General features: G+C 56.5%; 1 protein-coding gene across 2 annotated transcripts in view; it reads right to left on the reverse strand.

The window, feature by feature from the left end:
* Nucleotides 1-1,306: 1,306 nt before the first annotated feature.
* PPP1R12C (protein phosphatase 1 regulatory subunit 12C) overlaps nucleotides 1,307-27,539 on the reverse strand; it is a 28,848-nt gene continuing 2,615 nt past the window's right edge. The window contains exons 2-22 of one of the 2 annotated variants that reach the window (XM_016936852.4): nucleotides 25,159-25,289; nucleotides 24,961-25,079; nucleotides 15,698-15,857; nucleotides 11,286-11,430; nucleotides 11,119-11,193; nucleotides 6,296-6,369; nucleotides 6,085-6,212; nucleotides 5,901-5,974; nucleotides 5,479-5,637; nucleotides 5,325-5,392; nucleotides 4,695-4,832; nucleotides 4,379-4,469; nucleotides 3,545-3,625; nucleotides 3,408-3,468; nucleotides 3,175-3,257; nucleotides 3,014-3,054; nucleotides 2,834-2,936; nucleotides 2,614-2,718; nucleotides 2,251-2,301; nucleotides 2,042-2,092; nucleotides 1,307-1,950 (exon numbers count right to left, since the gene is read on the reverse strand). In XM_016936852.4, coding sequence (XP_016792341.1) covers nucleotides 1,864-1,950; nucleotides 2,042-2,092; nucleotides 2,251-2,301; nucleotides 2,614-2,718; nucleotides 2,834-2,936; nucleotides 3,014-3,054; nucleotides 3,175-3,257; nucleotides 3,408-3,468; nucleotides 3,545-3,625; nucleotides 4,379-4,469; nucleotides 4,695-4,832; nucleotides 5,325-5,392; nucleotides 5,479-5,637; nucleotides 5,901-5,974; nucleotides 6,085-6,212; nucleotides 6,296-6,369; nucleotides 11,119-11,193; nucleotides 11,286-11,430; nucleotides 15,698-15,857; nucleotides 24,961-25,079; nucleotides 25,159-25,289 — 2,025 coding nt within the window. In that variant the 3' untranslated portion in view covers nucleotides 1,307-1,863. Of the gene's footprint in view, nucleotides 1,951-2,041; nucleotides 2,093-2,250; nucleotides 2,302-2,613; nucleotides 2,719-2,833; nucleotides 2,937-3,013; nucleotides 3,055-3,174; nucleotides 3,261-3,407; nucleotides 3,469-3,544; nucleotides 3,626-4,378; nucleotides 4,470-4,694; nucleotides 4,833-5,324; nucleotides 5,393-5,478; nucleotides 5,638-5,900; nucleotides 5,975-6,084; nucleotides 6,213-6,295; nucleotides 6,370-11,118; nucleotides 11,194-11,285; nucleotides 11,431-15,697; nucleotides 15,858-24,960; nucleotides 25,080-25,158; nucleotides 25,290-27,539 lie in introns of both variants that reach the window. The other variant, XM_016936851.4, reaches the window with a different exon arrangement.

Raw genomic sequence — 27,539 nt, forward strand, 5'->3', positions numbered from 1 at the left:
TCTCCACCTCCTCAGCTTCCTGCAGCACACCAGGTGCGTTCCTACCCCAGGGCCTCCACACACACAGCTCCCATCATCCCTCAAATACCTACACAGCTCCCTCCCCAGGGTCTCCACACACAGAGCTCCCATCATCCAGAGCACCCTTCCCTCAAATAACTACACAGCTCCCTCCCCAGGGCCTCCACACACAGAGCTCCCATCATCCAGAGCACCCTTCCCTCAAATACCTACACAGCTCCCTCTCCACCACCTTCAAGCATCTGCCTGCACCAGCTTTTCCGTGAGGCCTGCCTAGACCACTCTATTCAAAACACATGTGCACACACGTGCACCCACCTTCCCAACCCCTTTCTTTTCTCCAGAGCGCCACCACCTTGAAATACATTTAACATCGGATGCTCCCCTCCTAAAAGTACTGGATCTTTGTTTTGTTCAGTAATTATCAGTCACACTGTACTCACTCAGTCCTGTTCTTCCTGTTGGTGTTATACTAATTATTGAATGAATGCCTCACCTCAGAAGATGGCTCCTACTCAGCTCTAGTCAACGGTGGCTATGCAGGACTGAAAAGTTCATATTGTCGCAGATTCCTGTTCTTTCAAAAGAAGCCAAAATTCTTTTTGGTTTTTTTTTGTTTGTTTTTGAGATGGAGTCTCGCTCTGCTGCCCAGGCTGGAGTGCAGTGACTCGATCTTGGCTCACTGCAACCTCTGCCTCCCAGGTTCAAGCGATTCTCCTGCCTCAGCCTCCCAAGTAGAGTAGATGCGATTACAGGCACCTACCACCAGGCCTGGCTAATTTTTGCATTTTTAGTAGAGATGGGGTTTCACCATGTTGGCCAGGCTGGTCTCGAACTCCTGACCTCAAATGATCCGCCCACCTCGGCCTCCCAAAGTGCTGGGATTACAGGCGTGAGCCACCACACCCGGCCAAAATTCCAGATTTTTACACACAAATTTCTCCAAATGTTAAATGTTGGCAATTGACTAAATTTGTTTCAAAGACACTGATGGCAAAACCCAAGCTCCCCAGCTCCATATCCTTGGCCCCAGAGGTCTTGCCCGCTGATCCCTCCTGCCCCATCAGCTTCCCCTCAGCCCCCCGCCTGCGATCACGCGGGCTCCGTCTTGGAGCCTTCGTTCCCGCTGGGGGCTCATCCCGAAGCTCCTTCACCACACAGGTGAGTGAGCACCAGCCCATCCCCCGGCACCCACCCAAGTGGCCCAGTGGTTTGGTCATGGACACGCACGGCCCCCCAGCAGGAGCAGGAAACAGTGCCCTCCCTCTGGCTGGGAACACAGACCTTGAGTGGCAACTTCACGACTTTTATTTGTGGTGCCTGTGCTTTATCTCGAAAATACCTTCTCCCCCTGCCCCAGACAGTGGGCGGGGAGGGGGTAGCAAAAAATAGAAGACGTCCCTCCCTATTGCACATGGACCCTATATACAGGCCCACCTGGCTGAGGCTGGCGGGACTCTTGGCACATTCTTGGATCCCTGCTCAGGAGGGGAGGGGTGACGGGGTGGCATCACACGTGAGATGGGGACCTCCAGGCGGCCACTCTGGTCCTGGCTACTGATCCTTGCACTTCTTGGTCCTCAGTTACTTCCTGGTCCCGTCTCTGGCCCTGGTCCCCTCTGGCAACGTCCCCCTGCTTGGCTCGGCCTCCCACCTCCATCCTGGCCTCGAGTGGCCCCCTCGGCTCCTGGGGACTCTGCTCCCCTCCCAGTCCGGAGGTCCCAGGGGGGCTATGGCTTCTCTGAGACTTCCCCCGGAGCCTGTCACTCGTGTTCACACGGGGGAAGGGTGCGTGTGGCAGAAGCAGCTGTATAAATACGGGTGCGGGGAAGTCCCTCCAGGTCACTTGGAGAGTTTGCTGATGACGCGGATCAACGCTGCATTCTCATCCTTGAGGCGCTGGTTGTCAGCGCGGAGGTCAGACAGGGCCTGGGGGACGGCAAGGGTCAGCTGGGCAGCCCTGGCGGGTTGCGCCCCCACCCACCCTCCGCCCTCTGCCCACAGCCCCCACAGCCCCCACCTTCAGCTCCTCCTCCAGCTCTGCGGCCTTGCGTTCCAGGGCCCTGCGCTCCTGGAATGAACAGGGAAAGTGCAGAAACCGAGTGAGGCTGAGGAGGGCAGGGGAAGGCCAGGGGCCAGCTGGGAAGGGCAATGTGGCTCTCTTGGTCCAAACTTAGGGATGTGAGGCTGGGGACGCCTCTGGCCCCCATCCCCACTGCCCCTACTCACGAATCTCTCCAGTTCCAGGAGGGCTGGCCTCTCAGCGAAGCGTTCTTGCCTCTGGTGAGGACACAGAAAGCACAGGGGTCAGCAGGAGAAGCCAGCACTGCTCTGAAGGGTCCTAGGCTCCTGCTGGGGACCCGCCCGCCCACGAGGCAGCCCACAAGCCCCTCCCCCACGGGCCAGGCCCCGCCACCGGCAGGCGCACAGCCCCATCCCCTCGCTCAGACTCCGCCTCCGAGATCTCGGCCCCGCCCCTCAAGTGAAGCCCAGCCCCGCCGGCACCCCCAGGCCAGGCTCTACCTCCCAGCAGTCTGAGCCCCACCCAGGCGGCCCTGCCAGTTCCGGTGACCCCGGCCTCGGCGCCCTTACCTGCGTGGCCCGCTCCAGCTCCACCTTGAGCTGCGCCAGCCGCAGCGTGGTCTCGGTCAGGGCCTCGCGAAGCCGCTCGTTCTCCCTGCGCAGCTCTGCATACAGCTGGGGGTCAGGTAGAGGAGGGTCAGGTGGAGGATGGGGGCGATGCTGGGGGGCGGGGAAGCCAGGAAGCTGGGCACCCAGCAGGCAAAGCCCCGACGTTGGGGTGGGATCGCACCGTCCTAAAGCCTCCGTCTGGCTCCTCCGATTCTGGCTCAGGTTCTGGGTTGAGGTCCCGCTGCGACCGCTGCCTGCGGGCTGAGGGGCCGCCCTCCAGGGTGCTGGGGCAGGGGCGGAGCGCGCGTCAGGGGCCGGCCCGGCCCGCACGCAGACCCCACCTCTCCCACCCCGCCCCTACCTGGACTCCTGGCTGCGGTCAGCCGGCTCCGCCTCCTCCCCCTGTGGGCAGGTAGACGAGGGTTCAATGGGTATGGGAGGGACTTTAGCGGGTATGGGAAGGGCTTTGCCCGCCCCCCGGCCCACCCTCTGCACCAGCTCGGCCCCACCTGAGCCCCTCACCTCCGCAGGCCCCCTCCACTCCTTTCCGACCTTGCGATGCTCCCTGGCCGCCTGCGGTCCTGGACCCTGCCCGTCGGGAGCCTCTGCTGGGGGAGGGGCAGGAATCAGCCCAGGCACCTCCAGAGCCCCCTCTGGGTGCCTGGGTCCCCGGGTCAAGCCCCCAGGAAAGCAAGAAGACTATGGGAGAAACTGGATGATTCCCTGGGAATGACCTCCCCGAGAGCAGACCTCACCTCTCTGGGCAGGGCTGTCAGAGTTCTCCACTCCAGGGACGCGGGGCCTTCGGGAAGGGTCCTGTCGGGAGGGGGAGGCGAGTCAGGGAACCAGGACATCCCGCAGCACCCCACGCGCCCTCGCTGACCCCTCTCACCAGGCTCTGCGCCGGCTTCTCTGACTCTGGGGCCTTCCCTGCAGCCTTCTCTGCCTCCTTCAGGTCTGTCAGAGTCACACCCTGGCAGGGAAAGGGGACAGTCAGGGGACGCTGGGGTCAGGGCCCAGCCCCTCCTCCCTCAGACCCAGGAGTCCAGACCCCAGCCCCTCCTCCCTCAGACCCAGGAGTACAGACCCCCCAGCCCCTCCTCCCTCAGACCCAGGAGTCCAGACCCCAGCCCCTCCTCCCTCAGACCCAGGAGTCCAGACCCCAGCCCCTCCTCCCTCAGACCCAGGAGTCCAGACCCCAGCCCCTCCTCCCTCAGACCCAGGAGTCCAGACCCCAGCCCCTCCTCCCTCAGACCCAGGAGTCCAGCCCCCAACCCCTCCTCCCTCAGACCCAGGAGTCCAGACCCCAGCCCCTCCTCCCTCAGACGCAGGAGTCCAGACCCCCAGCCCCTCCTCCCTCAGACGCAGGAGTCCAGACCCCCAGCCCCTCCTCCCTCAGACCCAAGAGTCCAGACCCCCAGCCCCTCCTCCCTCAGACCCAGGAGTCCAGACCCCCAGCCCCTCCTCCCTCAGACCCAGGAGTCCAGACCCCAGCCCCTCCTCCCTCAGACCCAGGAGTCCAGACCCCAGCCCCTCCTCCCTCAGACCCAGGAGTCCAGACCCCCAGCCCCTCCTCCCTCAGACCCAGGAGTCCAGACCCCCAGCCCCTCCTCCCTCAGACCCAGGAGTCCAGACCCCCAGCCCCTCCTCCCTCAGACCCAGGAGTCCAGACCCCCAGCTCCTCCTCCCTCAGACCCAGGAGTCCAGACCCCAGCCCACCCCACACCTGTGTGGACCTCCGAGACTGGCGCATGAGACGGGAGCGAGCTTTTCTCTGGGATTCCGACTCCTCATCCCGCACAGGCATCTGGTAGGACCTGAGGGAAGGGTCCCAACCTCAGACAGGGAACCTGGGGACCCTGTCCCATTCCGTGGCTGACACCCTCCGCGGGAAGCAAGTTCTGTGGGAGGGGACTCCAACTCCCAGCAGACCTGGGGCCAGCTCTCCCTCAGGAGCCCACCCAAAGCCCCGGGACTCCTGCTTGACATCGTCTCTCCCTGCTGGGGGTGGGGGCCGCAGCTTCCTGCCCTGGCCTCTTCACCTCCGTCGGTCCCGGGAGTCCGCTGGGGGCGCCGTGGAGGCTGTGGGGACGTTTGGCTTCGCTGGGGATTCAGGCTCCGGAATCCTGGAGGGAGGCGAGGAGTTCTCCAAGCAAGGAGGAGGCTTGGTGACCTCAGACCTGCATCAATTCATTCATTCCACAAACATTACCCAGGTGCATTGTGTGCCGGCACTGGAGATGCAGCCGTAAGCAAAAGAAACAAATTATCTGGGCCACAACAGAGTCAGAGCTGAGCAGAAATACACAAAACCCACAATAGCCATGAAAAGACCAGCACACTACCCAACCGGTCAAAAGGGTAAAGGACTCTGGACAGAAGCAGCAGTGCGAGAACTGAGAGCGGGAGGGTGTGCATGTGCAGACGGCGCCGTGGTGGCAGCAGGGTGGTCAGTGCGCACCTCGGGGTGGGGGGAAGATAGGGGAGAAGGTGACGTTTCAACACAGACCTGAGGGAGGGAGAAAGCTCCCAGGAGGAACACAGCACAGGCTCTGGAGTGGCAGCACGAACCAGACTCCAGGGGGTACATGGTCTCACTCAGGATCACACGGACAGGCTTGGAACCCACATCTGCCACCCACCCCTGAGGGGCCCAGGCCCTGGGGACTCACAGGACAGAGGGCTCCGGCAGCTTCCGGGAGGGGGTCGGGGTAATTCTGGCAAGGCGGAGCTCCTTGGCCTGTGTGGAGAGGAGAAGGGGAGGAAGGGGCAGTTCCCTCGACTGGGCAGGGGCCTGGGCCTGCACCCGGCCCAACCCTCACTCACCTGAGTGGAGGTCCCTTCCAGCCAGGAGGAGGAAGCCGAGCGCTGCAGCCCAGCCCCTGGGGCTCCCCCCGCTGTCCGCCTTTCCGGGGGACCCAGGGCACCAGAACTCCCTGTCTTCAGGAGGCCAAAGCGCCTGGAGAAGGGGGCCTCTTCAGGCAGCTGGGAGAAGGAGGAGGTCTCAGTTAGAGAGAAAGGATCCCTATTCTCAGACCTTAAGGGTTAGCCCCCAAAGGACTGCAACAAACTACAATTCCCATCAGCCCCCGGGGCAGGCACAGCTTAAAAAGGAAGCCAGTTGTCCAGGAGGACTCTGGGAACTATAGTCTTCGCCCTATCCGCCCCTGCCAGACGTTCACAAGCTGTATGGAATCCCACCTCCGGGCCCTCCCAGCCTCACAGGACCTCTCAGGGCATCCACTCACCACGGGACTCTTAGGGCTGGGGTGCGGGGGGGAGGAGACGCCATTGAGGGTTCTGGGTTCTGCAGGGGGTGGTTCTGTGATGTGGGAACACCGGGCAGGTCACAGAAGATGCCAGTTGCCTCTAGATTCAGAGAACCCGACCCCTCCTCCCTCAGACCCAGGAGTCCAGATTCAGGCCCCTCACCGGTGGGACCTTCTTCCCCCTCATCCTCGTCCTGGATGGGGGGACCCCCAGCCCCACCAGGCCGGCGCTCCTTGGACAAGTCCTGGAGGGAAATCTTCTCGCGACTGCTCAGACGACACACAGAACTCCTGTTGGGGAAGGAGAGGGTGCTGGGGTACAAGCCTGGGGCCTCCAGCCACCCCGCCAGCCCTGGACTCCTCCCTCCCTATACCTTCTGTGTTTGCTGCTAGAGGGCGCTTGGGGCTCCTGGCCCCGGCTCTGGGAAGCTTCTTTTTGGTTCCGAAGCTGCAAGGAGGGAAGGGGGCTGCAGGGGAGGGGTGGAGCACACGTGCCCCACAGCGACACCACCACAAACAGCTGTGCAGGAGCTCACTGCCCAGGCGGGCACCGAGGGCTCGTGGGCTTACTGGTTTTCCTACAGATGGCCACACACCTCAGGGACAGGAGGTGCCCTGCGTCCAGCAGGCGCCCGCAGCTGCCACGTGCAGGCACTGCCGTCTTGTCCTCACGGCCCCCACCCATGAGAAGCCTCCAGTCTCATCCCCAGAGGGGTCCTTCTAGCTCCCAGGGGAGACCTGCTTAGACCTCACCCCGACCCCTCAGCATACCCAGGGCACTGGCGGGCCCTCAGCTGCCCCGGCTCCTGCAGCTGGCACTCTCCTCCTCCTTCCCCACACAGTTCACCATCTTCACACCTTCCCCACACAGTTCACCGTCTTCACACCTTCCCCACACAGTTCACCACCATCTTCACACCTTCCCCACACAGTTCACCACCGTCTTCACACCTTCCCCACACAGTTCACCGTCTTCACCCCTTCCCCGCGCAGTTCACCGTCTTCACCCCTTCCCCGTGCAGTTCACCACCGTCTTCACACCTTCCCCACACAGTTCACCACCGTCTTCACACCTTCCCCACGCAGTTCACCACCGTCTTCACACCTTCCCCACGCAGTTCACCACCGTCTTCACACCTTCCCCACACAGCTCACCGTCTTCACACCTTCCCCACACAGCTCACCACCGTCTTCACACCTTCCCCACGCAGTTCACCACCATCTTCACACCTTCCCCACACAGCTCACCGTCTTCACACCTTCCCCGCACAGCTCACCACCGTCTTCACACCTTCCCCACACAGTTCACCACCGTCTTCACACCTTCCCCACACAGTTCACCGTCTTCACACCTTCCCCACGCAGCTCACCACCGTCTTCACACCTTCCTCACGCAGCTCACCACCGTCTTCACCCCTTCCCCGCGCAGTTCACCACCGTCTTCACACCTTCCCCACACAGCTCACTGTCTTCACACCTTCCCCGCACAGTTCACCGTCTTCACACCTTCCCCACACAGCTCACCACCGTCTTCACACCTTCCCCACACAGCTCACCGTCTTCACACCTTCCCCGCACAGTTCACCACCGTCTTCACACCTTCCCCACACAGTTCACCGTCTTCACACCTTCCCCACGCAGCTCACCACCGTCTTCACACCTTCCCCACACAGTTCACCACCGTCTTCACCCCTTCCCCGCGCAGTTCACCACCGTCTTCACACCTTCCCCATGCAGTTCACCGTCTTCACACCTTCCCCACGCAGCTCACCACCGTCTTCACACCTTCCCCACACAGCTCACTGTCTTCACACCTTCCCCGCACAGTTCACCACCGTCTTCACACCTTCCCCACACAGTTCACCACCGTCTTCACACCTTCCCCACGCAGCTCACCACCGTCTTCACCCCTTCCCCGCGCAGTTCACCACCGTCTTCACACCTTCCCCACACAGCTCACCACCGTCTTCACACCTTCCCCACACAGCTCACTGTCTTCACACCTTCCCCGCACAGTTCACCACCGTCTTCACACCTTCCCCACACAGTTCACCGTCTTCACACCTTCCCCACGCAGTTCACCACCGTCTTCACACCTTCCCCACGCAGTTCACCACCGTCTTCACACCTTCCCCACGCAGCTCACCACCGTCTTCACACCTTCCCCACACAGCTCACTGTCTTCACACCTTCCCCGCACAGTTCACCACCGTCTTCACACCTTCCCCACACAGCTCACTGTCTTCACACCTTCCCCGCACAGTTCACCACCGTCTTCACACCTTCCCCACACAGTTCACCACCGTCTTCACACCTTCCCCACGCAGCTCACCACCGTCTTCACCCCTTCCCCGCGCAGTTCACCACCGTCTTCACACCTTCCCCACGCAGTTCACCGTCTTCACACCTTCCCCACACAGTTCACCACTGTCTTCACACCTTCCCCACACAGTTCACCACCGTCTTCACCCCTTCCCCGCGCAGTTCACCACCGTCTTCACACCTTCCCCACGCAGTTCACCGTCTTCACACCTTCCCCACGCAGCTCACCACCGTCTTCACACCTTCCCCACACAGCTCACTGTCTTCACACCTTCCCCGCACAGTTCACCACCGTCTTCACACCTTCCCCACACAGTTCACCACCGTCTTCACACCTTCCCCACGCAGCTCACCACCGTCTTCACCCCTTCCCCGCGCAGTTCACCACCGTCTTCACACCTTCCCCACGCAGTTCACCGTCTTCACACCTTCCCCACACAGTTCACCACTGTCTTCACACCTTCCCCACACAGTTCACCACCGTCTTCACCCCTTCCCCACGCAGTTCACCACCGTCTTCACACCTTCCCCACGCAGTTCACCGTCTTCACACCTTCCCCACGCAGCTCACCACCGTCTTCACACCTTCCCCGCGCAGTTCACCACCGTCTTCACACCTTCCCCACACAGTTCACCGTCTTCACACCTTCCCCACGCAGCTCACCACCGTCTTCACCCCTTCCCCGCGCAGTTCACCACCGTCTTCACACCTTCCCCACACAGCTCACCACCGTCTTCACACCTTCCCCACACAGCTCACTGTCTTCACACCTTCCCCGCACAGTTCACCACCGTCTTCACACCTTCCCCACACAGTTCACCGTCTTCACACCTTCCCCACGCAGTTCACCACCGTCTTCACACCTTCCCCATGCAGTTCACCGTCTTCACACCTTCCCCACGCAGCTCACCACCGTCTTCACACCTTCCCCACACAGCTCACTGTCTTCACACCTTCCCCGCACAGTTCACCACCGTCTTCACACCTTCCCCACACAGCTCACTGTCTTCACACCTTCCCCACGCAGTTCACCACCGTCTTCACACCTTCCCCACGCAGCTCACCACCGTCTTCACACCTTCCCCACACAGCTCACTGTCTTCACACCTTCCCCGCGCAGTTCACCACCGTCTTCACACCTTCCCCACACAGCTCACCACCGTCTTCACACCTTCCCCACACAGCTCACTGTCTTCACACCTTCCCCACGCAGTTCACCGTCTTCACCCCTTCCCCGCGCAGTTCACCACCGTCTTCACACCTTCCCCACGCAGTTCACCACCGTCTTCACACCTTCCCCGCGCAGCTCACCACCATCTTCACACCTTCCCCACACAGCTCACCACCGTCTTCACACCTTCCCCACACAGCTCACTGTCTTCACACCTTCCCCGCACAGTTCACCACCGTCTTCACACCTTCCCCACACAGTTCACCGTCTTCACACCTTCCCCACGCAGCTCACCACCGTCTTCACCCCTTCCCCGCGCAGTTCACCACCGTCTTCACACCTTCCCCACGCAGTTCACCACCGTCTTCACACCTTCCCCACACAGCTCACTGTCTTCACACCTTCCCCGCACAGTTCACCGTCTTCACACCTTCCCCACATAGTTCACCACCGTCTTCACACCTTCCCCACATAGTTCACCGTCTTCACACCTTCCCCACACAGTTCACCACTGTCTTCACACCTTCCCCGCACAGCTCACCACCGTCTTCACACCTTCCCCACACAGTTCACCACCGTCTTCACACCTTCCCCGCACAGTTCACCACCGTCTTCACACCTTTGTACTGAGAGGGCCCTTCATTCCTGCCCTTCTAGCAAACTCTTAGTGCTGTAGTACTCACGTCTTCCAGAAAGTGTCCCCAGATGCTCCCAGGCTGGGCTCCCCCCATATCTGGGCCCCCTGAGCTGACCCTGCCCCACCCATTAAACCCCTCATGGCCGTATCACCCTCAGGCCGGAAGCCACCATGCTCCTCGCCTGGCACTCGTGGCCCTCCCGGGTCTGCCCTGCCTTACGCTTCCCTCCCTGGGCACCTCAGGGCACCCACACTTGCCCCCCAGCCTGTATGAGATCTTCTCCTACATCCGTCAGCCTCCACTTCGCTCCTGCCAACCTTTCAAAAGAGGAAGCTGTCTCCGCTCCCCTGCCCACGCACCAGAAGCCCTAGGCCTGGCCTCGGGAGCTTCCTGTCACCTCACAGAGCTCACTGAACGCTGGCATGGCTCTAGTGCTTTCCAGGGGCACATACTCCCCCAAGCTCCTGACAGCACAATCCACGTGTCACGCATGACCCCTCATACAGGTGCGCACCATACCATTCCCATTTGACAGATAAGGAAACTGAGGCCCGGAAAGGAAAGTGGCTGGCTGAGACTCACGGCAGATCCATGGCAGAGCCGGGATTCCAACCCAGGCAGTCTGGCCAAGGCTCACGCCCTTCACTCCTTCACTCTAAGTTTTCCCAGCAAGGCTGCCCCGGGGATGGCTGGGGGACACCTTGTGGGTGACCAGCCCAGCCTGAGTCTAGGACAATCCTGCACATGGCTGCTGCCAAGGGCCACCCTGAGGTGATGAGGTGTGCTAAGCAACCTCATCAGGGTGTCAGACAACCCTGTCCAAATCCTTCTGCCGCCCACGCCACCAGGCAGGCAGGAAGCTCTGCAGCCCCATCTCTGTCCTGCCCCAGCTAGGGTTCTCTCCTGAGGCTGGGGCTGGGGCTGGGGCTGGGTCACCAAGAGGGAAATAGCAGGTCGCTGGGGTGGTGGGTGTCAGAAGTCGGGGGGTTCCCCCTCTGCACCCTCCTCTGAGGAGCTGAGGGGACATGGGGAGTCTGGGGTAAGCCCCTCAGCCCTGACACTCACGTCCTCCTGTTTCCGGGCCAGTTCCTCCAACAGGCTCAGTACTTCCTCATCGGCCAGGTCACAGGGACGCTGCCCCTGGGTCAGGGGAGGAGCAGGATCAGACAATGAAGGAGGTGCTGGGCCCTCCCCACGCCCTGCCCCTCACCAGCCTGGGCACTGGCCCTCACCGCGTGGGTCAGTGAGTCCATGCCCCCGCCATGCTCGGCCAGCAGGCGGCAGGCATCCTCCACGCCCCAGTGTGCCGCCGCGTGCAGGGGAGTCCAGCCGTCCCCGTCCCGGAGCTCCGGGTCGTAGCCAGCCTGAAGGAGCAACCTGGGGGCCAGGGAGGCTCAGGGTCAGAGGCCAAGGCGGGGCCCTTGGCCAAGGGCTGATTTCGGCCAGCGGTTTGGTAACGAGGTCCCAGGCCACGAGACTGAAACGTCCCTGGACAGGCTGGTAAAGAGCCACTGCCCAGCATCAGCTGCCACAAGAGGCCCCTCTGCACCAGGCCTTGTCCCTCCCCTTGGACCAGCAGTTACATGTTAAACCCTGACCCTGCAGGTGGCCTCTGGAACCTGCTCCTGGTGCTGGCAGGGGGTCACCCTGGCTGTGGGATTCCAAGGTGGCAGCAGTGGGGTGTAAGGAGGCAGCCCCGGAGGACGCAAGTGCAGGACCCTTGCCAGCCCCCATGCCTGTCAGAAGGATGGGACCCCCAAAGGGCTGTCTCAGGGCAGTAGTGTTCTAGGACCTGGGCTGGCTTAAAGCAGTGACTCCCAACCAGGGCAATGCTGTCCCCCAGGGGAGACCCGGCAGGTCTGCAGACATCTTTGTTGTCATAACTTAGGGCAAGGGTTAGTGGCATCAGCTGGGTGGAGGCCAGGGAGGCTGCTCCATACCCGGCAGCGCTCAGAGCGCTCAGCAGCAGCCCCACAAGGAGAGGGACCTGACCCAACATGCTGCCAGCGCCCAGGCTGAGAAACCTTCACCCGAGACAGTGTTCTGCGAGAAAACAATAACCACCTTAAACCATTCAATCTGAGGGCAAAGGCAGGGTTACAAGTCCAAGGCCACTCTCCAAGCTCAGCTTAACGGTAGGACGTGTCTATTTTTGGAGAACTGGAATGAGTTTCTGTGTCAACGAGAAAGAGCTTCACAAAGTGGGAACAGATGGACAGCCTGGGATATTCTACAAAGAGGCCTTATAAGCACAAGTCCCTCTCTCTGGTCCCGCCCACCTTGCCCTTCACCTTTCCCACGCTTTGCCCGGAGCTCACCCTGCCCCAGCTGTGCTGGGCCCTCGCTATTTCCCCAAGCGTCCGCTCGCCGCTGGCCTCTGCACTTGCTGCTCTCAGCCGGTCAGTGTTCTGTGCCCTGCAGCATCTCACGCTGAGCCCCTTTTTGGCAGTCACCACCCCCTCACCCCCCTGTCTCCTGACCCCAAAGCCCCTCCTCATCACACTTGTCTTCTCCCATAACCCTATTTATATCTTAAGCCAGCAGTTCTCAACTGGGGCAATGCTGCCCCCCCAGGGGACATTTGGCCACGTCCAGAGACATTTTTGGTTCTCACAACCAGGGATGCTCCCAACATCCCATAGGTGGAGGCCAGGGAGGCTGCCCCACATCCTGTGATGCACGGGACAGCCCCGCAGCAAGAGCGATCCGCCCAAAATGTCTGTCTCCCCACGAGGCTATGAGCCGCACACAGGCCCAGATCTGTCTTGTTTACCCATTTCCCTGGCACCTAACAGACTGCCTGGCACACAGCAGGGCTCAAAAATAAGCATCGAATGAGTAACATCAAATAAACGTATACCTCTACTCTGCAACAAGTGTTTTTTTGTTTTGGTTTGGTTTGGTTTTGAGATGGAGTCTCACAGTCACCCAGGCTGGAGTGCAGTGGCACGATCTCCACTGACTGCAACCTCTGCCTCCTGGGTTCAAGCAATTCTCCTGCCTCAGCCTTCCAGGTAGCTGGGATTACAGGTGCCTGCCACCATGCCCAGCTAATTTTTTGTATTTTTAATAGCGACGGGGTTTCACTGTGTTAGCCAGGCTGGTCTTGAACTCCTGACCTCATGATCCGCCTGCCTCGACCTCCCAAAGTGCTGGGATTACAGGCGTGATCCACCATGCCCAGCCTGCAACAGATCTTTGATGAGGAGAATGCTGGTTACATTATTTTAAAAATGCAGTCAGGCTAGGCACAGTGGCTCATGCCTATAATCCAGCACTCTGGGAGGCTGAGGCGGGCAGATCACTTGAGGTCAAGAGTTCGAGACCAGCCTGGCCAACGTGGCAAAACCTGTCTCTACTACAAACACAAAAATTAGCCGGGCATGGTGGAGCACACCTGTAATCACAGCTACTCAGGAGGTTGAGGCAGGAGAATTGCTTGAACCCAGGGGACAGAGGTTGCAGTGAGCTGAGACCGCGCCACTGCACTCCAGCCTGGCAACAGAGCGAGACTCCATCTCAAAAGTAAAAATAAAATAAAAAATGCAGTCAGTAGGTCTGAGTGTAAACATGTCCCCTTACAAAGGAGCAGCAATAACACTATAGTCATGAATATTTCTAAGTCCAAAGTGCTTCACTTCCACGAATATGGATTCCATTTCTCCCTTTACTAACAGTACCCACACAGGCCCCCCGGCCGGACACAGACCACCCAGCTGAAGACAAATCTCCAACTGTTCCTGGCAGCGAGGAGCGGTCATGTGACTAGTGTCTGGCAAATGGGATGCTGGCGTTAAGTGGTGACGCTTGCGGACTGCTCTCGTGAAAGGAATGGATGTTTGCTCCTTTGCCCCCTCTCTCTTCCTGCTGGCTGGGATGCAGGTGCAGTGGCAGGAGATGAAGCCGCCCCCAGGACTCAGGGGTGGAAGCCGTGGGAGGAAAAGGACACGGCCTCCAGGCCTGGGCACATCACTAGGCCCAACCATTTAGAGTTTCCAGTCGCCCTTGTCGTAAGGATCAGCTCAGGGATGGGCCCAGTCAGCAACAGAGCTGGGACTTGGCCAGACACTGAGGTCCAGGGGCTCTGCTTCAGCAGGTGCTAAGCCGAAGGGACAGCGGCCTGGAGCTGTTACAGGTGCTAAGCCGAAGGAACAGCGGCCTGGAGCGGTTAGAGGCATCTTATGTACCTCACCGAGAAAACCTGACTAAAAACTGTCAACATAGAGATGAGCAGAGACAGGGAGGAATTCATGTTAACTTCATTTTTATACTAAATAATAAAGTATATGATCACAAAAGAGAGAAGGGGGAACTGAAAAAAGAATGAGGAGCCTGAGGATGAGAACTGGAACCAACAACTTTAATAGAAAGGGGAAAGGCGGCCAAATAGGAACAAAATAAGACCTAAGACTGAGGTGAGGATGACAGAAAGGGAATGTGTACTATAACAATTTAAACTATATATGCACCTTGGTTGGGTGCAGTGGCTCACACCTGTAACCCCAGCATTTTGGAAGACTGAGGCAGGCAGATTACCTGAGGTCAGGAGTTCAAGAGCAACCTGGCCAACATGGAGAAACCCCATCTCTGCTAAAAATACGAGTTAGCCAAGTGTGGTGGCGCACTCTCATAGTCACAGCTACTGGGGAGGCCGAGGCAGGAGAATTCCTTGAACCTAGGAGGTGGAGGTTGCAGTGAGCTATGATCACACCACTGCACTCCAGCCTAGGTGATAGAGCGAGACTCCGTCTCAAAAACAAACAAAAATAAACTATATATGCACCAAATAAACTAGTCTTAAAATATATACAAATTGTAACTGACAGAACTATAAGAAGAAACAAAGTCCACAATCACAGCAAGAATTTAAATGCACCTCTCATAGTAACTGACAGAATAAGCAGTGGGTGAAATATCACTAAAGATAAAGCACTACAAATAAAACAGCATGATTACAAGGTTGACCTAATAACCTACAGAGAACACTGTACCTGATGACACCATTCTTTTCCGACTTACATGTACTGGGGTGTATAAGGTAAAACGATACATTTCAAAAGCTAGAATCATATGGAACCCATTCTCTGACCACAATGCAATTAAGCCAGGAAAATAGTAACAAAATGATGACTAGAAGTCCTATATATTTTGAAATTAGGCCAAGCACAGTGGCTTACACCTGTAATCCCAGCACTTTGGGAGGCTGAGGTAGGCGGATCACTTGAGCCCAGGAGTTCGAGACAAGCCTGGGCCACATGGTGAAACCCCAACTCTACAAAAATTAGCGGGGCATGGTGGTGTGCGTCTGTAGTCCCCACTATTCAGGAGGCTGAGGTAGGAGGATCACCTGAGCCTGGGGAGTTTGAGGCTGCAGTGAGCCACGACTGTGCCACTGCACTCCAGCCTGGGTAATATAGCAAGACCCTGTCTAAAATAAATAAATAATAAAAGATTACAAATTGGGAAATATTTTACACTGAATGACAATAAAAAAAGACTGCACATTAAAACTTGTGGGTACAGCTAAGGCTGTATTTAGAGGGAAATACATAGCCTTCGGTACATACATTTAAAAAGAAAGGGAAAGGACAAGATCCACAGGAAGGTATAAGACAGCAAGATGGAACAGACTGGCCCAACTCACCTCATCACCTCAATGTAGCCCTTGGCAGCAGCCACGTGCAGGGCAGAGGCGCCTGTGCGGGGGTGCCGGGCCTCTGGCATGGCGCCCCCATTCAGCCAGCACCTCGTGTCATGAAGGAGCAATTCCTCTTCTGCCCGCTTGGCTGCCTCCACGTCCACACCTAGGAGGATAAGAGGCACGAAGTAGGACTCACACCCCGTGACCTGGAGTACCCAGGGTCATACACTGGGCTGGCCAGGGTTCAGCCCAGTGACTTGCCCAGAGCTCTTCCCCCTGCTCCCCTCTGAGACTCAGGAGGCCCAGACTAGCCCAGTTGTTTCCCAACTGTACTCCATGCAGTCGTGTGTCCCACTCAGGGTCTCTGAGTCAGCGCTAAGCACTGGGAAAATGGAGATCACAGGCCTTTCCCCATTTCAACCAGAAATTCACCGTATTTTTATTATTTTTAATATAAAACCATGGCCGGGTGCAGTGGCTCATGCCTGTAATCCCAGCAACTTTGAGAGGCCAAGGCAGGTGGATCACGAGCTCAGGACTTCAAGACCAGCCTAGCCAACACAGTGAAACCCCATCTCTACTAAAATTACAAAAAAAAAAAAAAAAATTTAGCCAGGTGTGGTGGCAGGTGGCTGTAGTCCCAGCTACTTGGGAGGCTGAGGCAGGAGAATCGCTCGAACCCGGGAGTTGGAGGTTGCAGTGAGCTGAGATCACACCACTGCACTCCAGACTGGGCAACACAGTGAGACTCTGTCAAAAAAAAAAAAAAATATATATATATATATATATATATACACAAAAATATAAATATAAAAAATATTTATATATTATATATAAAACCTATATATATGCATCTCCCATATATATAACACCTATATATACACATCTCCTGTATATATAAAACCTATATATATATATCTCCTATATATGTAACATATATAGACAGAAGTGGTAATGGTGATAAAATGTATGAAGATGCTGGATTAAGATTATATTGGGGGGTGGCACAACAGCTCATGCCTGTAATCCCAACACTTTGGGTGACCAAGGTGGGCAGATCACCTGAGGTCAAGAGTTTGAGACCAGCCTGCCCAACGTGTTGAAACCCTGTCTCTTCTAAAAATACCAAAATTAGCTCAGCATGGTGACTTATGCCTGTAATCCCAGTTACTTGGGAGGCTCAGGCGGAAGGATCTCTTGAATCTTGGAGGCGGAAGTTGCAGTGAGATTGCACCACTGCACTCCAGCCTGGGTGATAGAGTGAGACTCCATCTCCAAAAAAAAAAAAAAAAAATTATATTGGTAGTGACAGGAGAAGTTAGATGTAATTGAGCACTGGATTTGCTCAGTAAACTTTAGGCTATATATATATATATATATATATATATATATATATATATATATATATATATATATATATGTCTCGCTCTGTCACCCAGGCTGGAGTGCAGTGGCACGATCTTGGCTCACTGCAACTTCTGCCTCCCAGGTTCAAGCGGTTCTCCTGCGTCAGCTTCTTGAGTAGCTGGGATTACAGGCACACGCCACCACACCCAGCTAACTTTTGTATTTTTAATAGAGATGGGGTTTCATCATGTTGGTCAGGCTGGTCTTGAACTCCTGACCTCATGATCCACCCGCCGCAGCCTCCCAAAGTGCTGGAATTACAGGCAGGAGCCACCGCATCTGACCCCTTTTTTTTTTTGAGACAGGACCTCACACTGTCACCCAGGCTGGAGTACAGTGGTGCAATTATGGCTCACTGAAGCCTCAAATTCCCAGGCTCAAGGGATCCTCCTGCCTTGGCCTCCCAAAGCGCTGGGATTACCGGCATGAGCCACCACACGTGGCTGTGTCATTTCTTTAAAGGAGTCACCAACTGTTCAATCCTATTATAGCCGAATGGGTCTCAATTCAGGGAGGGGAAGGGAGGGTGACTGGCTTTTTATTCAACCACAGTCAGCGCCCTCTGCATGTCTGCTGCACATCCTTCTGCAATTTGCTTCTTGTGTTCAACATGTTGCTGAGATCTGTCTGTATCTGTAGACAGAGCCCTTGCCCAGGGATCAGAAAGCTATAGCTTGTGGGTGTTGACCACCTGTTGTGTTTTCTTTATCTTTCGTTGTGGTGGTGGTGGTGGTAAAATAAACAACATAAAATTTACCAACGTCCCTGTTTTAAAGTGCACAATTCAGTGGCATTTAGGATACCTCCAATATTATGCAACCATCACCACTATCTACTTCCTGAGCTTCTTCATGATCCCAAATGGATACTGTATCCAAGAAGAAGTCACTTCCAGCCAGGCACCATGGCTCATGCCTGTAATCCCAGTACTTTGGGAGGCCAAGATGGGAGATCACTTGAGCCCACTAGTTTGAGAACAGCCTGAGCAACACAGGGAGACCCTGTCTCTAGAAAAATAAAATTAGCTGGGCATGGTGGTGCACACCTATGGTCTCAGCTACTTGGGAGGCTGAGATGGGAGGATCACTTGGGCCCAGGAGGTCAAGGCTGCAGTGAGCCATTATCACTCCACCGCACTCCAGCCTGGGAGGCAGAGTGAGATCCTGTCTTAAAAAAAAAAAAAAAAAGTCACTTCTCAGACCTCCCTCCCCGCCAGCCCCTTGCACCCAGCAATCTTTCTGTCCCTGCGGATTTGCCTATTCTGAAAGGCGATTTTTGTCAATAAACGTGGGATGGAACACAGTCATTCCCATTCATTCACACACCATCCCTGGCAGTCTCCCGCTCCACAGCACTGGTGGAATAGTGGTGCCAGGCATGGTGTGTCCCGCAACACCTGAAACATTCATTGTCTAGCCCTTTACAGAGAAAGTTTGCTGACCCCTGCTTAGATCACTCATTTAGAGTTTAGTGATTGATCCATCCTCTTTGGTGTGGGCTCCGACCTCTTACTACTGCAAACAATACTATGATGAACGTCTGCCCATGGTTGGGAAGGCCTCTCTCGGGCTGCCCAGGAGTGGAACTGCTAGAACAAGGCAAAGCTGGGGCCTTCGGCTATAATCCATGCCGACCAACCACTTCCCAAAGTAGCTGGAATCATCACCTTTCCCACCAGGCAGAAATCAGCTCCCGTGTCCGCCCTTGCCAGCACTTGGAGCTATCCAATAGTCGATTCCGCCTGCCTCCAAGGGTAACTCCCCCTCTTCCAGCTGACTTGGATGCTGGAATTCCAAGTGAGCTGGCTTCAAATGTTTCAAAAACACATCATGTCTTCTTCCTGCCAGTTCCATGCCCCTGTGCAAAGTGGCCAGGGAGGGTCCCTTCTGCGTAGGACATGGTGCTGCTGTGTGTCCCTGCAGCACAGCTGCTTGGGCCTACGAAAATCCATTCTCCCTTCCCCTGTGACCTCATCTTGACTTTCCTCACCCACACTTTGCCCCATATGGTTTCAATGTGACCGGGCCCATAGCCTGGCTCCAGGGTGCGCACATCACCAGGCCTTCCTGTCACCTTTGCAACAGTGATGGGCTCAGGAGCTGCCATCTGACCAAGGTGGCCCAGTGAGCATCACGCACAGGGCAAGAGGTGCTGTGTTTTGGCTGTGATATGGGCCTGCAGTAGGACCCATGCTGAGTGCCTCACAGAGAGAACCTGCCTAAGAGTGAAGCCAACAGAGTTCAGCAGAGTGATAGAGAGATGCTCTGGACTTCACTTGTGCCCCTGGATCAAGCTATGCCTAGAGCCCATATGGACTTCAGCTACATAAGGCCATAGACTGCCTTTAAAAAAAAAAAATGTGACCAGGCATGGTGACTCACGCCTGTAATCCCAGCACTTTGGGGGGCCGAGACGGGTGGATCAGCTGAGGTCAGGAGTTCAAAACCAACCTGGCCAACATGGTGAAACCCCATCTCTACTAAAAATACAAAAATTACCTGGGCATGGTGGCGGGTGCTTGTAATCCCACTTACTTGGAAGGCTGAGGCAGGAGACTCGCTTGAACCCGGGAGGCAGAGGTTGCAGTGAGTCAAGACCATGCCACTGCACTCCAGCCTGGGCAACAAGAGTGAAACTCCATTGCTGCCGTTTTTCACAATAGCAAAGACTTGGAACCAACCCAAATGTCCATCAATGATAGACTGGATTAAGAAAATGTGGCACATATACACCATGGAATACTATGCAGCCATAAAAAAGGATGAGTTCATGTCCTTTGTAGGGACATGGATGAAGCTGGAAACCATCACTCAGCAAACTATCGCAAGGACAGAAAACCAAACACTGCATGTTTTCACTCATAGGTGGGAATTGAACAATGAGAACACTTGGACACAGGAAGGGGAACATCACACACTGGGGCCTGTCGTGGGGTGGGGGGAGGGACAGCATTAGGAGATATACCTAATGTAAATGACGAGTTAATGGGTGCAGCACACCAACATGGCACATGTATACATATGTAACAAACCTGCACATTGTACACATGTACCATAGAACTTAAAGTATAAATTAAAAAAATAAAAAATAAAAATAAAAAAAAGAAACTCCATCTCAGAGTGAAAAAAATGTGGTAAAATACACACAGTATAAAATTTACCATCTTTTTTTTTTTTTTTTTTTTTTTGAGATGCTGAGTCTTGCTCTGTTGCCCAGGCTGGAGTGCAGTGGTGAGATCTCAGCTCACTGCAACTTCCATCTCCTGGGTTCAAGCAGTTCTCCTGCCTCAGCCTCCCGAGTAGCTGGGACTATAGGTGTACATCGCTACGCCTGGCTAACTTTTATATTTTCAGCAGAGACGGGGTTTCACCATGTTGGCAGGCTGGTCTCAAACTCCTGACCTCAGGTGATCTGCCCACCTCGGCCTCCCAAAGTGCTGGATTACAGGCCTGAGCCACCGCGCCCAGCCTAAAATTTACCATTTTAACCCCAATTCAGTGGCATTAAGTAGTCACAATTGGTTGTTGTGCAACCAATCTCCAGAATTTTTTCATCTTGCAAAATTAAAATCATGTACCCTAGGTCAGGGACAATGGCTCACACCTGCAATCCCAGCACTTTGGGAGGCCAAGGTGGGTGGATCACTTGAGCTCAAGAGTTCCAGACTAGCCTGGGCAACGTGGTGAAACCCCGTCTCCACAAAAAATATAAAAATCATTTTAAAAAATGTGTACCCACTAAACTACTTCCTATTCTCCCCACTCCTCCCAGTCCCTGACTACAGCCATTCTACTGTCTGTCTCCATTATTTTGACTATTCTGGGTACCTCACAGACATGGAATCAGACAGTAATTGTCCTTCTGTGACTGGCTTATTTTCACTTTTCACTTAGCATAATGTCCTCAAGATACATCTACATTGTGTGTTTTTTGTTTTGTCTTGTTTTGTTTTTTGTTTTGAGACACAGTTTCCTCTTGTTGCTCAGGCTAGAGTGCAGTGGCACGATCTTGGCTCACCACAACCTCCACCTCCCAGGTTCAAGCGATTCTCCCGCCTCAGCCTCCTGAGCAGCTGAGGTTACAGGGATGTGCCACCACCCCCGGCTAATTTTGTATTTTTAGTAGAGACAGGGTTTCTCCATGTTGGTCAGGCTGGCCTCAAACTCCCGACCTCAGGTGATCCGCCCGCCTCGGCCTCCCTAAGTGCTGGGATGAAGACTGAATCATGTTCCACTGCATGGATGGGCCACATGTTGATTTTCCATTCATTCGATGACGGGCACTAGGTTGCTCCTACCTCTGGGTTATTGTGAACAATGCTATGAACATGGGTATATAAATTGCCTTTTTTGTTTTGGTTTATTTGGTTGAGACAGGGTCTTGCCTGTCCCCCAGGCTGGAGTGACCGTGGTTCACTGCATCTTCCACCTCCCAGGCTCAAGCAATCTTCTCACCTCAGCCTACTGAGTAGCTGGGAGCGCACGTGCATTCCCACGCCTGGCTAATGTGTTTTGTTTTATAGAGATGGGTTCTCACTAGGTTTCCCAGGCTGGTCTCAAACTCCTGGGCTCAAGAGATCCTCCCATCTTGGCCTCCCAAAGTGCTGGGCTTACAGGTCTGAGCCACTGTGCCAGGCCTCAAATGGCCTTTTCCGGCCTGAGCCAGGAGGAACGGGTTTTGGTTCTTGCAAAGAGTCATGCCCGATTCAGCCCGAGTCGACTGGGCCAGAGGACTTCGCGGTGTTGGAGGGAGCGGTGGCTCCAGGCCACGAGGTGACTGGCTGAGCAGATCACGTGCTCTCACTGAACCCCAGACCCAGAGAGAGGAAAACAGCAAGTAAGCCAGGGAAAGCGAAGCGGATGGTCGTGCCTGAGGCCGGTCTGTCTTCTCTCCCAGCCCTGCCTGTGAGTGGCTGCCAGGGCCACACTATGGCCAGAGCCAGTCTGGATGCCAGCACCTTGGGGAATTCTGCATTATGTGGGCGTGTCCTGCAGGGGGCGCAAAAGCCCCCGCCCTCCTTAGAGCTGGGGTGCAGCCTGTGACCCAGGTCCTGCGCACTGCAGCCCCTCTGAGGCTCCTGTGTGGAGCCGGGTGTCACGGGGTGTCACAGGCAGACGCCTTCTGATTTCGGGCCGCAGAGTCCCACCCTGAGCAGCGCGGCTGAGGGTCTTTCCAGTGGCCCCAGTGGTCTTCGTTCCTGGCTGATCCTACAAGCCAATATCCCCCACCAATGTATCCCTCCCAGCCTTCTCCTCACCCCACGGGAGGGAAGAAGCATGGCCCCCTCTGAGAAGCTGATGCAAGTTATGAGCAATTTCTGCAGGAAAATACAATGTCAGAAAGTTCACAGACCCCCTGGAGGCCATTCCCGGCCTCCCTGGGGTCCAAGGGAAAAGGAGGACTGATCCAGACAGAGGGAGCCTAAATCAACCAGATCTGGATCCCTAGCTGGGCCCTGAACCAGAGCGGGAGAGGCTACAAAGAATGTCAAGGAGAAACGCAGGCAACAGTGTAGCATCAAGGTTGGTGCAGAGGGTGATAGTGTAGCATCGAGGTTGGTGCGGTGGGTGAGAGTGTAGCATCGAGGTTGGTGCGGTGGGTGAGAGTGTAGCGTCGAGGTGGGTGCGGTGGGTGAGAGTGTAGCGTCGAGGTTCGTGCGGTGGGTGAGAGTGTAGCATCGAGGTGAGTGCGGTGGGTGATAATGTAGCATCGAGGTTGGTGCAGTGGGTGAGAGTGTAGCATCGAGGTTCGTGCGGTGGGTGAGAGTGTAGCATCGAGGTGAGTGCGGTGGGTGATAATGTAGCATCAAGGTTGGTGCAGTGGGTAAGAGTGTAGCATCGAGGTTGGTGCGGTGGGTCAGAGTGTAGCATCAAGGTCAACACAGGGGGTAGTGTGTTGCATCCCTACTGTGGTTCTGCAGGAGGTTTTCCTTGTGGCAGGAGATACCTGCTGTGCATCAGGCGAAGATGTACAATGCCTGCAACACAGTCTCAAAATGGCCGGGCTCACGCCTGTAATCCCAGCACTTTGCGAGGCCGAGGCCAGCAGATCGCCTGAGGTCAGGAGTTGGAGACCAGCCTGGTCAACATGGTGAAACCCCATCTCTATTAAAAATGCAAAATTAGCTGGGCATGCTGGCGCACGCCTGTAATCTCAGCTACCCAGAAGCTGAGGCAGGAGAATCGCTTGAACCCAGGAGGTGGAGGTTGCAGTGAGCCGAAATCATGCCATTGCGCTCCAGCCTGGGCAAAAAGTGAAACTCTGTTTCAAAAAAAAAAAAAGGCTCAGGAATGGAAAGGCAGGGGTGGGGTGGTAAGAAAGGAAGGGAGAGATGGAGAGAAAAAACAGGAGGAGAAAGGATAGGAAAAAATGTGTTTATGTCTATACCTGGGAAGAGATCGCAAGGGAGGGACAGAGAGAAGGAACACAAATCTATCAAAAAGTTAAAAGCTGATGATTCTATACTGTATGATTCCCTTAATGTGAAGTGTACAAAACAGCAAATCCACAGAGACAGAAGGCAGAGAGGGCTTCGTGGGGGGGCGGGGGTGCATGGTTGGGGGTGATGGCTAAGCGGTTGCAGGGTTTCGTTGGGGGATGATGAAAATGTTCTACAATCAATGTGGTCATGAATGCCCGACCCCGTGAATATACTAAAAAGCACTGAAGTGTGCACTTTGGGTGAATTGTAGGGTAGGTGAATTACATCTCAAAAAGCTGTCTAAAAAACAAAAACAAAAAAGAAAAAGCACTGGCGAATCTTAGTGAAAGTCATATGGGTAGTCACATGCTATTGCTTCAACTTTTCTGTAAATCTGAAGCTTTCCCAAAATAAAAAGTTGGAGGAGGAAGGAGACAGAATCCAGGTCCAGGGCTGATTTGACCCACTCCCCATTTCAACCAAAGACGGGCTCCCGAACCTCAGATCTCCGCCGCCACGTGTCCCGCTAGCTAGTCCTCCCGCATGGCTCTCGTGGCCCCCTGAACCCACGCGGAATCCTATCCTTTTTCAGCCTGGCCAGCGGCCCCGTCAGGACAGCTGCGTCAGAAGTCTCGGAGGCTGCCGGTATCTCATTTCCTCGTCAGTCTCCCTTTCCTTCCACACGGTCCCCTGGAGTCTGCCGGGAACCATGCTCACACCCTTCCACTCCAACCCAGCCAGACCCTGACAACCACCCCATGAAGCGGCACCGGTGGTCCTGTTTTAGGAAATCAGGGAAGCGAGCTTCAGGGACGTGCCTGGAGTCACCAGTCACAGGCAGAGCTGGGAGGCAAGCCCAGGACTTTAGAAGACATGCTGGGGACCCAGGGATCCTGTGTGGCCATCACACACCTGCTAGAAGCAACACCCCTTCCCTAGAAAAATGAACCTGGCCAGACACAGTTTCAGGGGCTCCTGGACCCCATATGAAGGCTCCTGGTGTACCATGAGTCTCAGAGAACAGGGAGACCAGTCCCTGGCAACCCCTGCATGCCCCTACTCCCCCCCAAGTAAACGCATCCCCTCCCAGAAAGACCTGCGGCAGGGTTCCAGCAATCCTACCTAACGCACTCCTGGGTGAGTCCCTCCACCCACCCACCCCGCCCCGGCATTCCAATCCCCTCAGTTACTCAGGGGGATTGACAATCCCAGTTGGTAGGGGTTTGAGTTCTCATCCTGTGCGTGTGCTGGGCTCCAAGCAATCCTGGAGGCAGGCCCCTACACCCCCATTTCACAGGTGAGGAAACTGAGGCACAAAGAAAGACAATCCTAGGAAGCAGGGTCAGCCTCGGTGCCCAGGCCGCCTCTAAAGCTCTCAGCCTGGAGACCACGGGTGAGGAGGTGTCCCCCACCCCACACACAGCACACCAGAGCCCACCTCGGCGGGCGATCTCCGCCTTCAGCAGCCCCTCCATGGCGTCCGACTCGGCCAGGTCCAGGGGCAGGTCCCCGTCACTGTTGACAGCGGCGATGTTGGCCCCGTGGCTCAGGAGGTACCTGGGGGTGGGGGCTGGTCAGGGCTGAGGGTCCAGGCCCCCACCCCGACCAGGTCCTGCCCGGCCCTCCCTTGCCTCACCTGGCGATATCTAGGTAGCCACAGGAGGCGGCCACGTGCAGTGGCGTCCAGCCCTCGTTGTCTGCCTGGTTGACAGTGGCGCCCTGCTCCACCAAGAAGCGCACCACCTCCAGGTTCTCATCAATGCAGGCCTGGGGGTGGGAAACAGCCGTCAGCCGCACCTACCCCAGCCACGGTGTCCCAGCAAGTCGGGACTCCAGAGGGAGCCACGAAAACAGATCCAGGGACACGGTGCTAGGACAGTGGGGAAAATGATCCAACAGCCTCTGGCCACTGGCTGTTTAAGATACGCCTGGTTGCCCAATGGTCAGGTCGGCCAGGCCTTCAGTGCTCAGTGGAAACCACAAAAGGACTCCTGGCTACCTGCAAACAGGAAGTGAACAGGGAAGGGATGGGGCTTCTCATCTGGGTGCGGGAACACCACATGGTACTTGTTAGACACAGCAAAACTCCCGTCACCACCCACAGGTGGCGCTTCCAGTGCTCAGACTAGGGAAGAGGTTCCAGCCCCTCCTCCTTCAGAGCCAGGAGTCCTGGCCCCCAGCCCCTCCTGCCTTAAACCCAGCCAGGTCCTTCCAAGGGTCAAGCCTGGAAACACCCCAGCAGATACTCTGCAGGAACGAAGCCGTGGGCCCAGGGCTATGCAGGGTGGAGGAAGGCCACCCTGTGCTGGGACAGACTCAGGGGCCTGGGTGGGACTCCCAGAGGGGTGAGACAGCTGCACACCTGTATGCCTGGGCCCCAGGCTGTCACACTCCAGTTCACTGAGGCCCCCTCTGCACGGGGCCCTGCAGCCAGGGGCTGACACGGGCCACTGTTTCTCATTCTTCCCTTAGGGGTCCAAAACTTGGGGGGACAAAAGCCAAAGTCCAGGGGGTCGGAGGAGGGACTTGCCCCAGGCCTTGTGGACACTGGGTGGGCTCCGGGACCTGAACTGGAGCTGAGGGAGGAGTGAAGCTAAACTCCTAGATCCACAGGATAAATTACCCCCCAAGTCCCTCACCTCTCCAAAGCTGCCCATCTGGAGGAGGCGGGAGGGAGCTACGAGGGCCAAGAGCATGAGGTCATGGAAACTCGGGCTGTGAAGGGGCCGCACGTGCCCTGGGAACGGGATGAACTCGGCTCGTTTATTTCCACCCAGTTGTCATGGCGATAGGGGAGGGGGGCAAGGAGAGCAGTGGGCCTTTCCCTTTCAAGGACCTGCCCAGTACAGACATCCCTGTGAAAGATGCCTGAGGCCTGGGCACCAGGGACTCCAGAGTCCAGGCCCAACCCCTCCCCATTCAACCCAGGAGGCCAGGCCCCAGCCCTTCCGCCCTCAGATGAAGGAGTCCAGGCCCCCAGCCTCTCCCCATTCAGACCCAGGGGTCCAGGCCCAGCCCCTCCTCCCTAAGACCCAGAAGTCCAGGCCCCCAGCCCCTCCTCCCTCAGACCCACGAGTCCAGGCCCCAGCGCCTCCTCCCTCGGACCCAGGAGTCCAGGCCCCCAGTCCCTCCACCCTCAGACCCAGGAGTCCAGGCCCCAGCCCCTCCTCCCTCGGACCCAGGAGTCCAGGCCCTCAGCCCCTCCTCCCTCAGACCCAGGAGCCCAGGCCCCAGCCCCTCCTCCCTCAGACCCAGGAGTCCAGGCCCTCAGCCCCTCCTCCCTCAAACCCAGGAGCCCAGGCCCCCAGCTCTTCTCTGTTCAGCCCTAAGAATCCTGGCTCCAGCCCCTCCTACTCTAGCCCCCAACCCCCTAGCCACTAAGGCAATTGGGGGGCAGGAATGGGGGCAGGATACCAGCCTCACCAAGTGGTTGATAAACCCACGTGGGGTACCCTAAGAACTTGGGAACAGCCACAGCAGGGGGGCGATGCTTGGGGACCTGCCTGGAGAAGGATGCAGGACGAGAAACACAGCCCCAGGTGGAGAAACTGGCCGGGAATCAAGAGTCACCCAGAGACAGTGACCAACCGTCCCTGTTTTCCTAGGACTGAGGGTTTCAGCGCTAAAACTAGGCTGTCCTGGGCAAACAGCATAAGCTGGTCACCCCACACCCAGACCTGACCCAAACCCCGCTCCCCTGCTTGTTGGCCACGTAACCTGAGAAGGGAATCCCTCCTCTCTGAACCCCAGCCCACCCCAATGCTCCAGGCCTCCTGGGATACCCCGAAGAGTGAGTTTGCCAAGCAGTCACCCCACAGTGGGAGGAGAACCCACCCAAAAGGCAGCCTGGTAGACAGGGCTGGGGTGGCCGCTCGTGGGGTCCAGGCCAAGTAGGTGGCCTGGGGCCTCTGGGGGATGCAGGGGAACGGGGCTCAGTCTGAAGAGCAGAGCCAGGAACCCCTGTAGGGAAGGGGCAGGAGAGCCAGGGGCATGAGATGGTGGACGAGGAAGGGGGAC

Source organism: Pan troglodytes, chromosome 20 (genome assembly GCF_028858775.2).
Source record: "Pan troglodytes isolate AG18354 chromosome 20, NHGRI_mPanTro3-v2.0_pri, whole genome shotgun sequence".
Classification (NCBI taxonomy): domain Eukaryota; kingdom Metazoa; phylum Chordata; class Mammalia; order Primates; family Hominidae; genus Pan; species Pan troglodytes.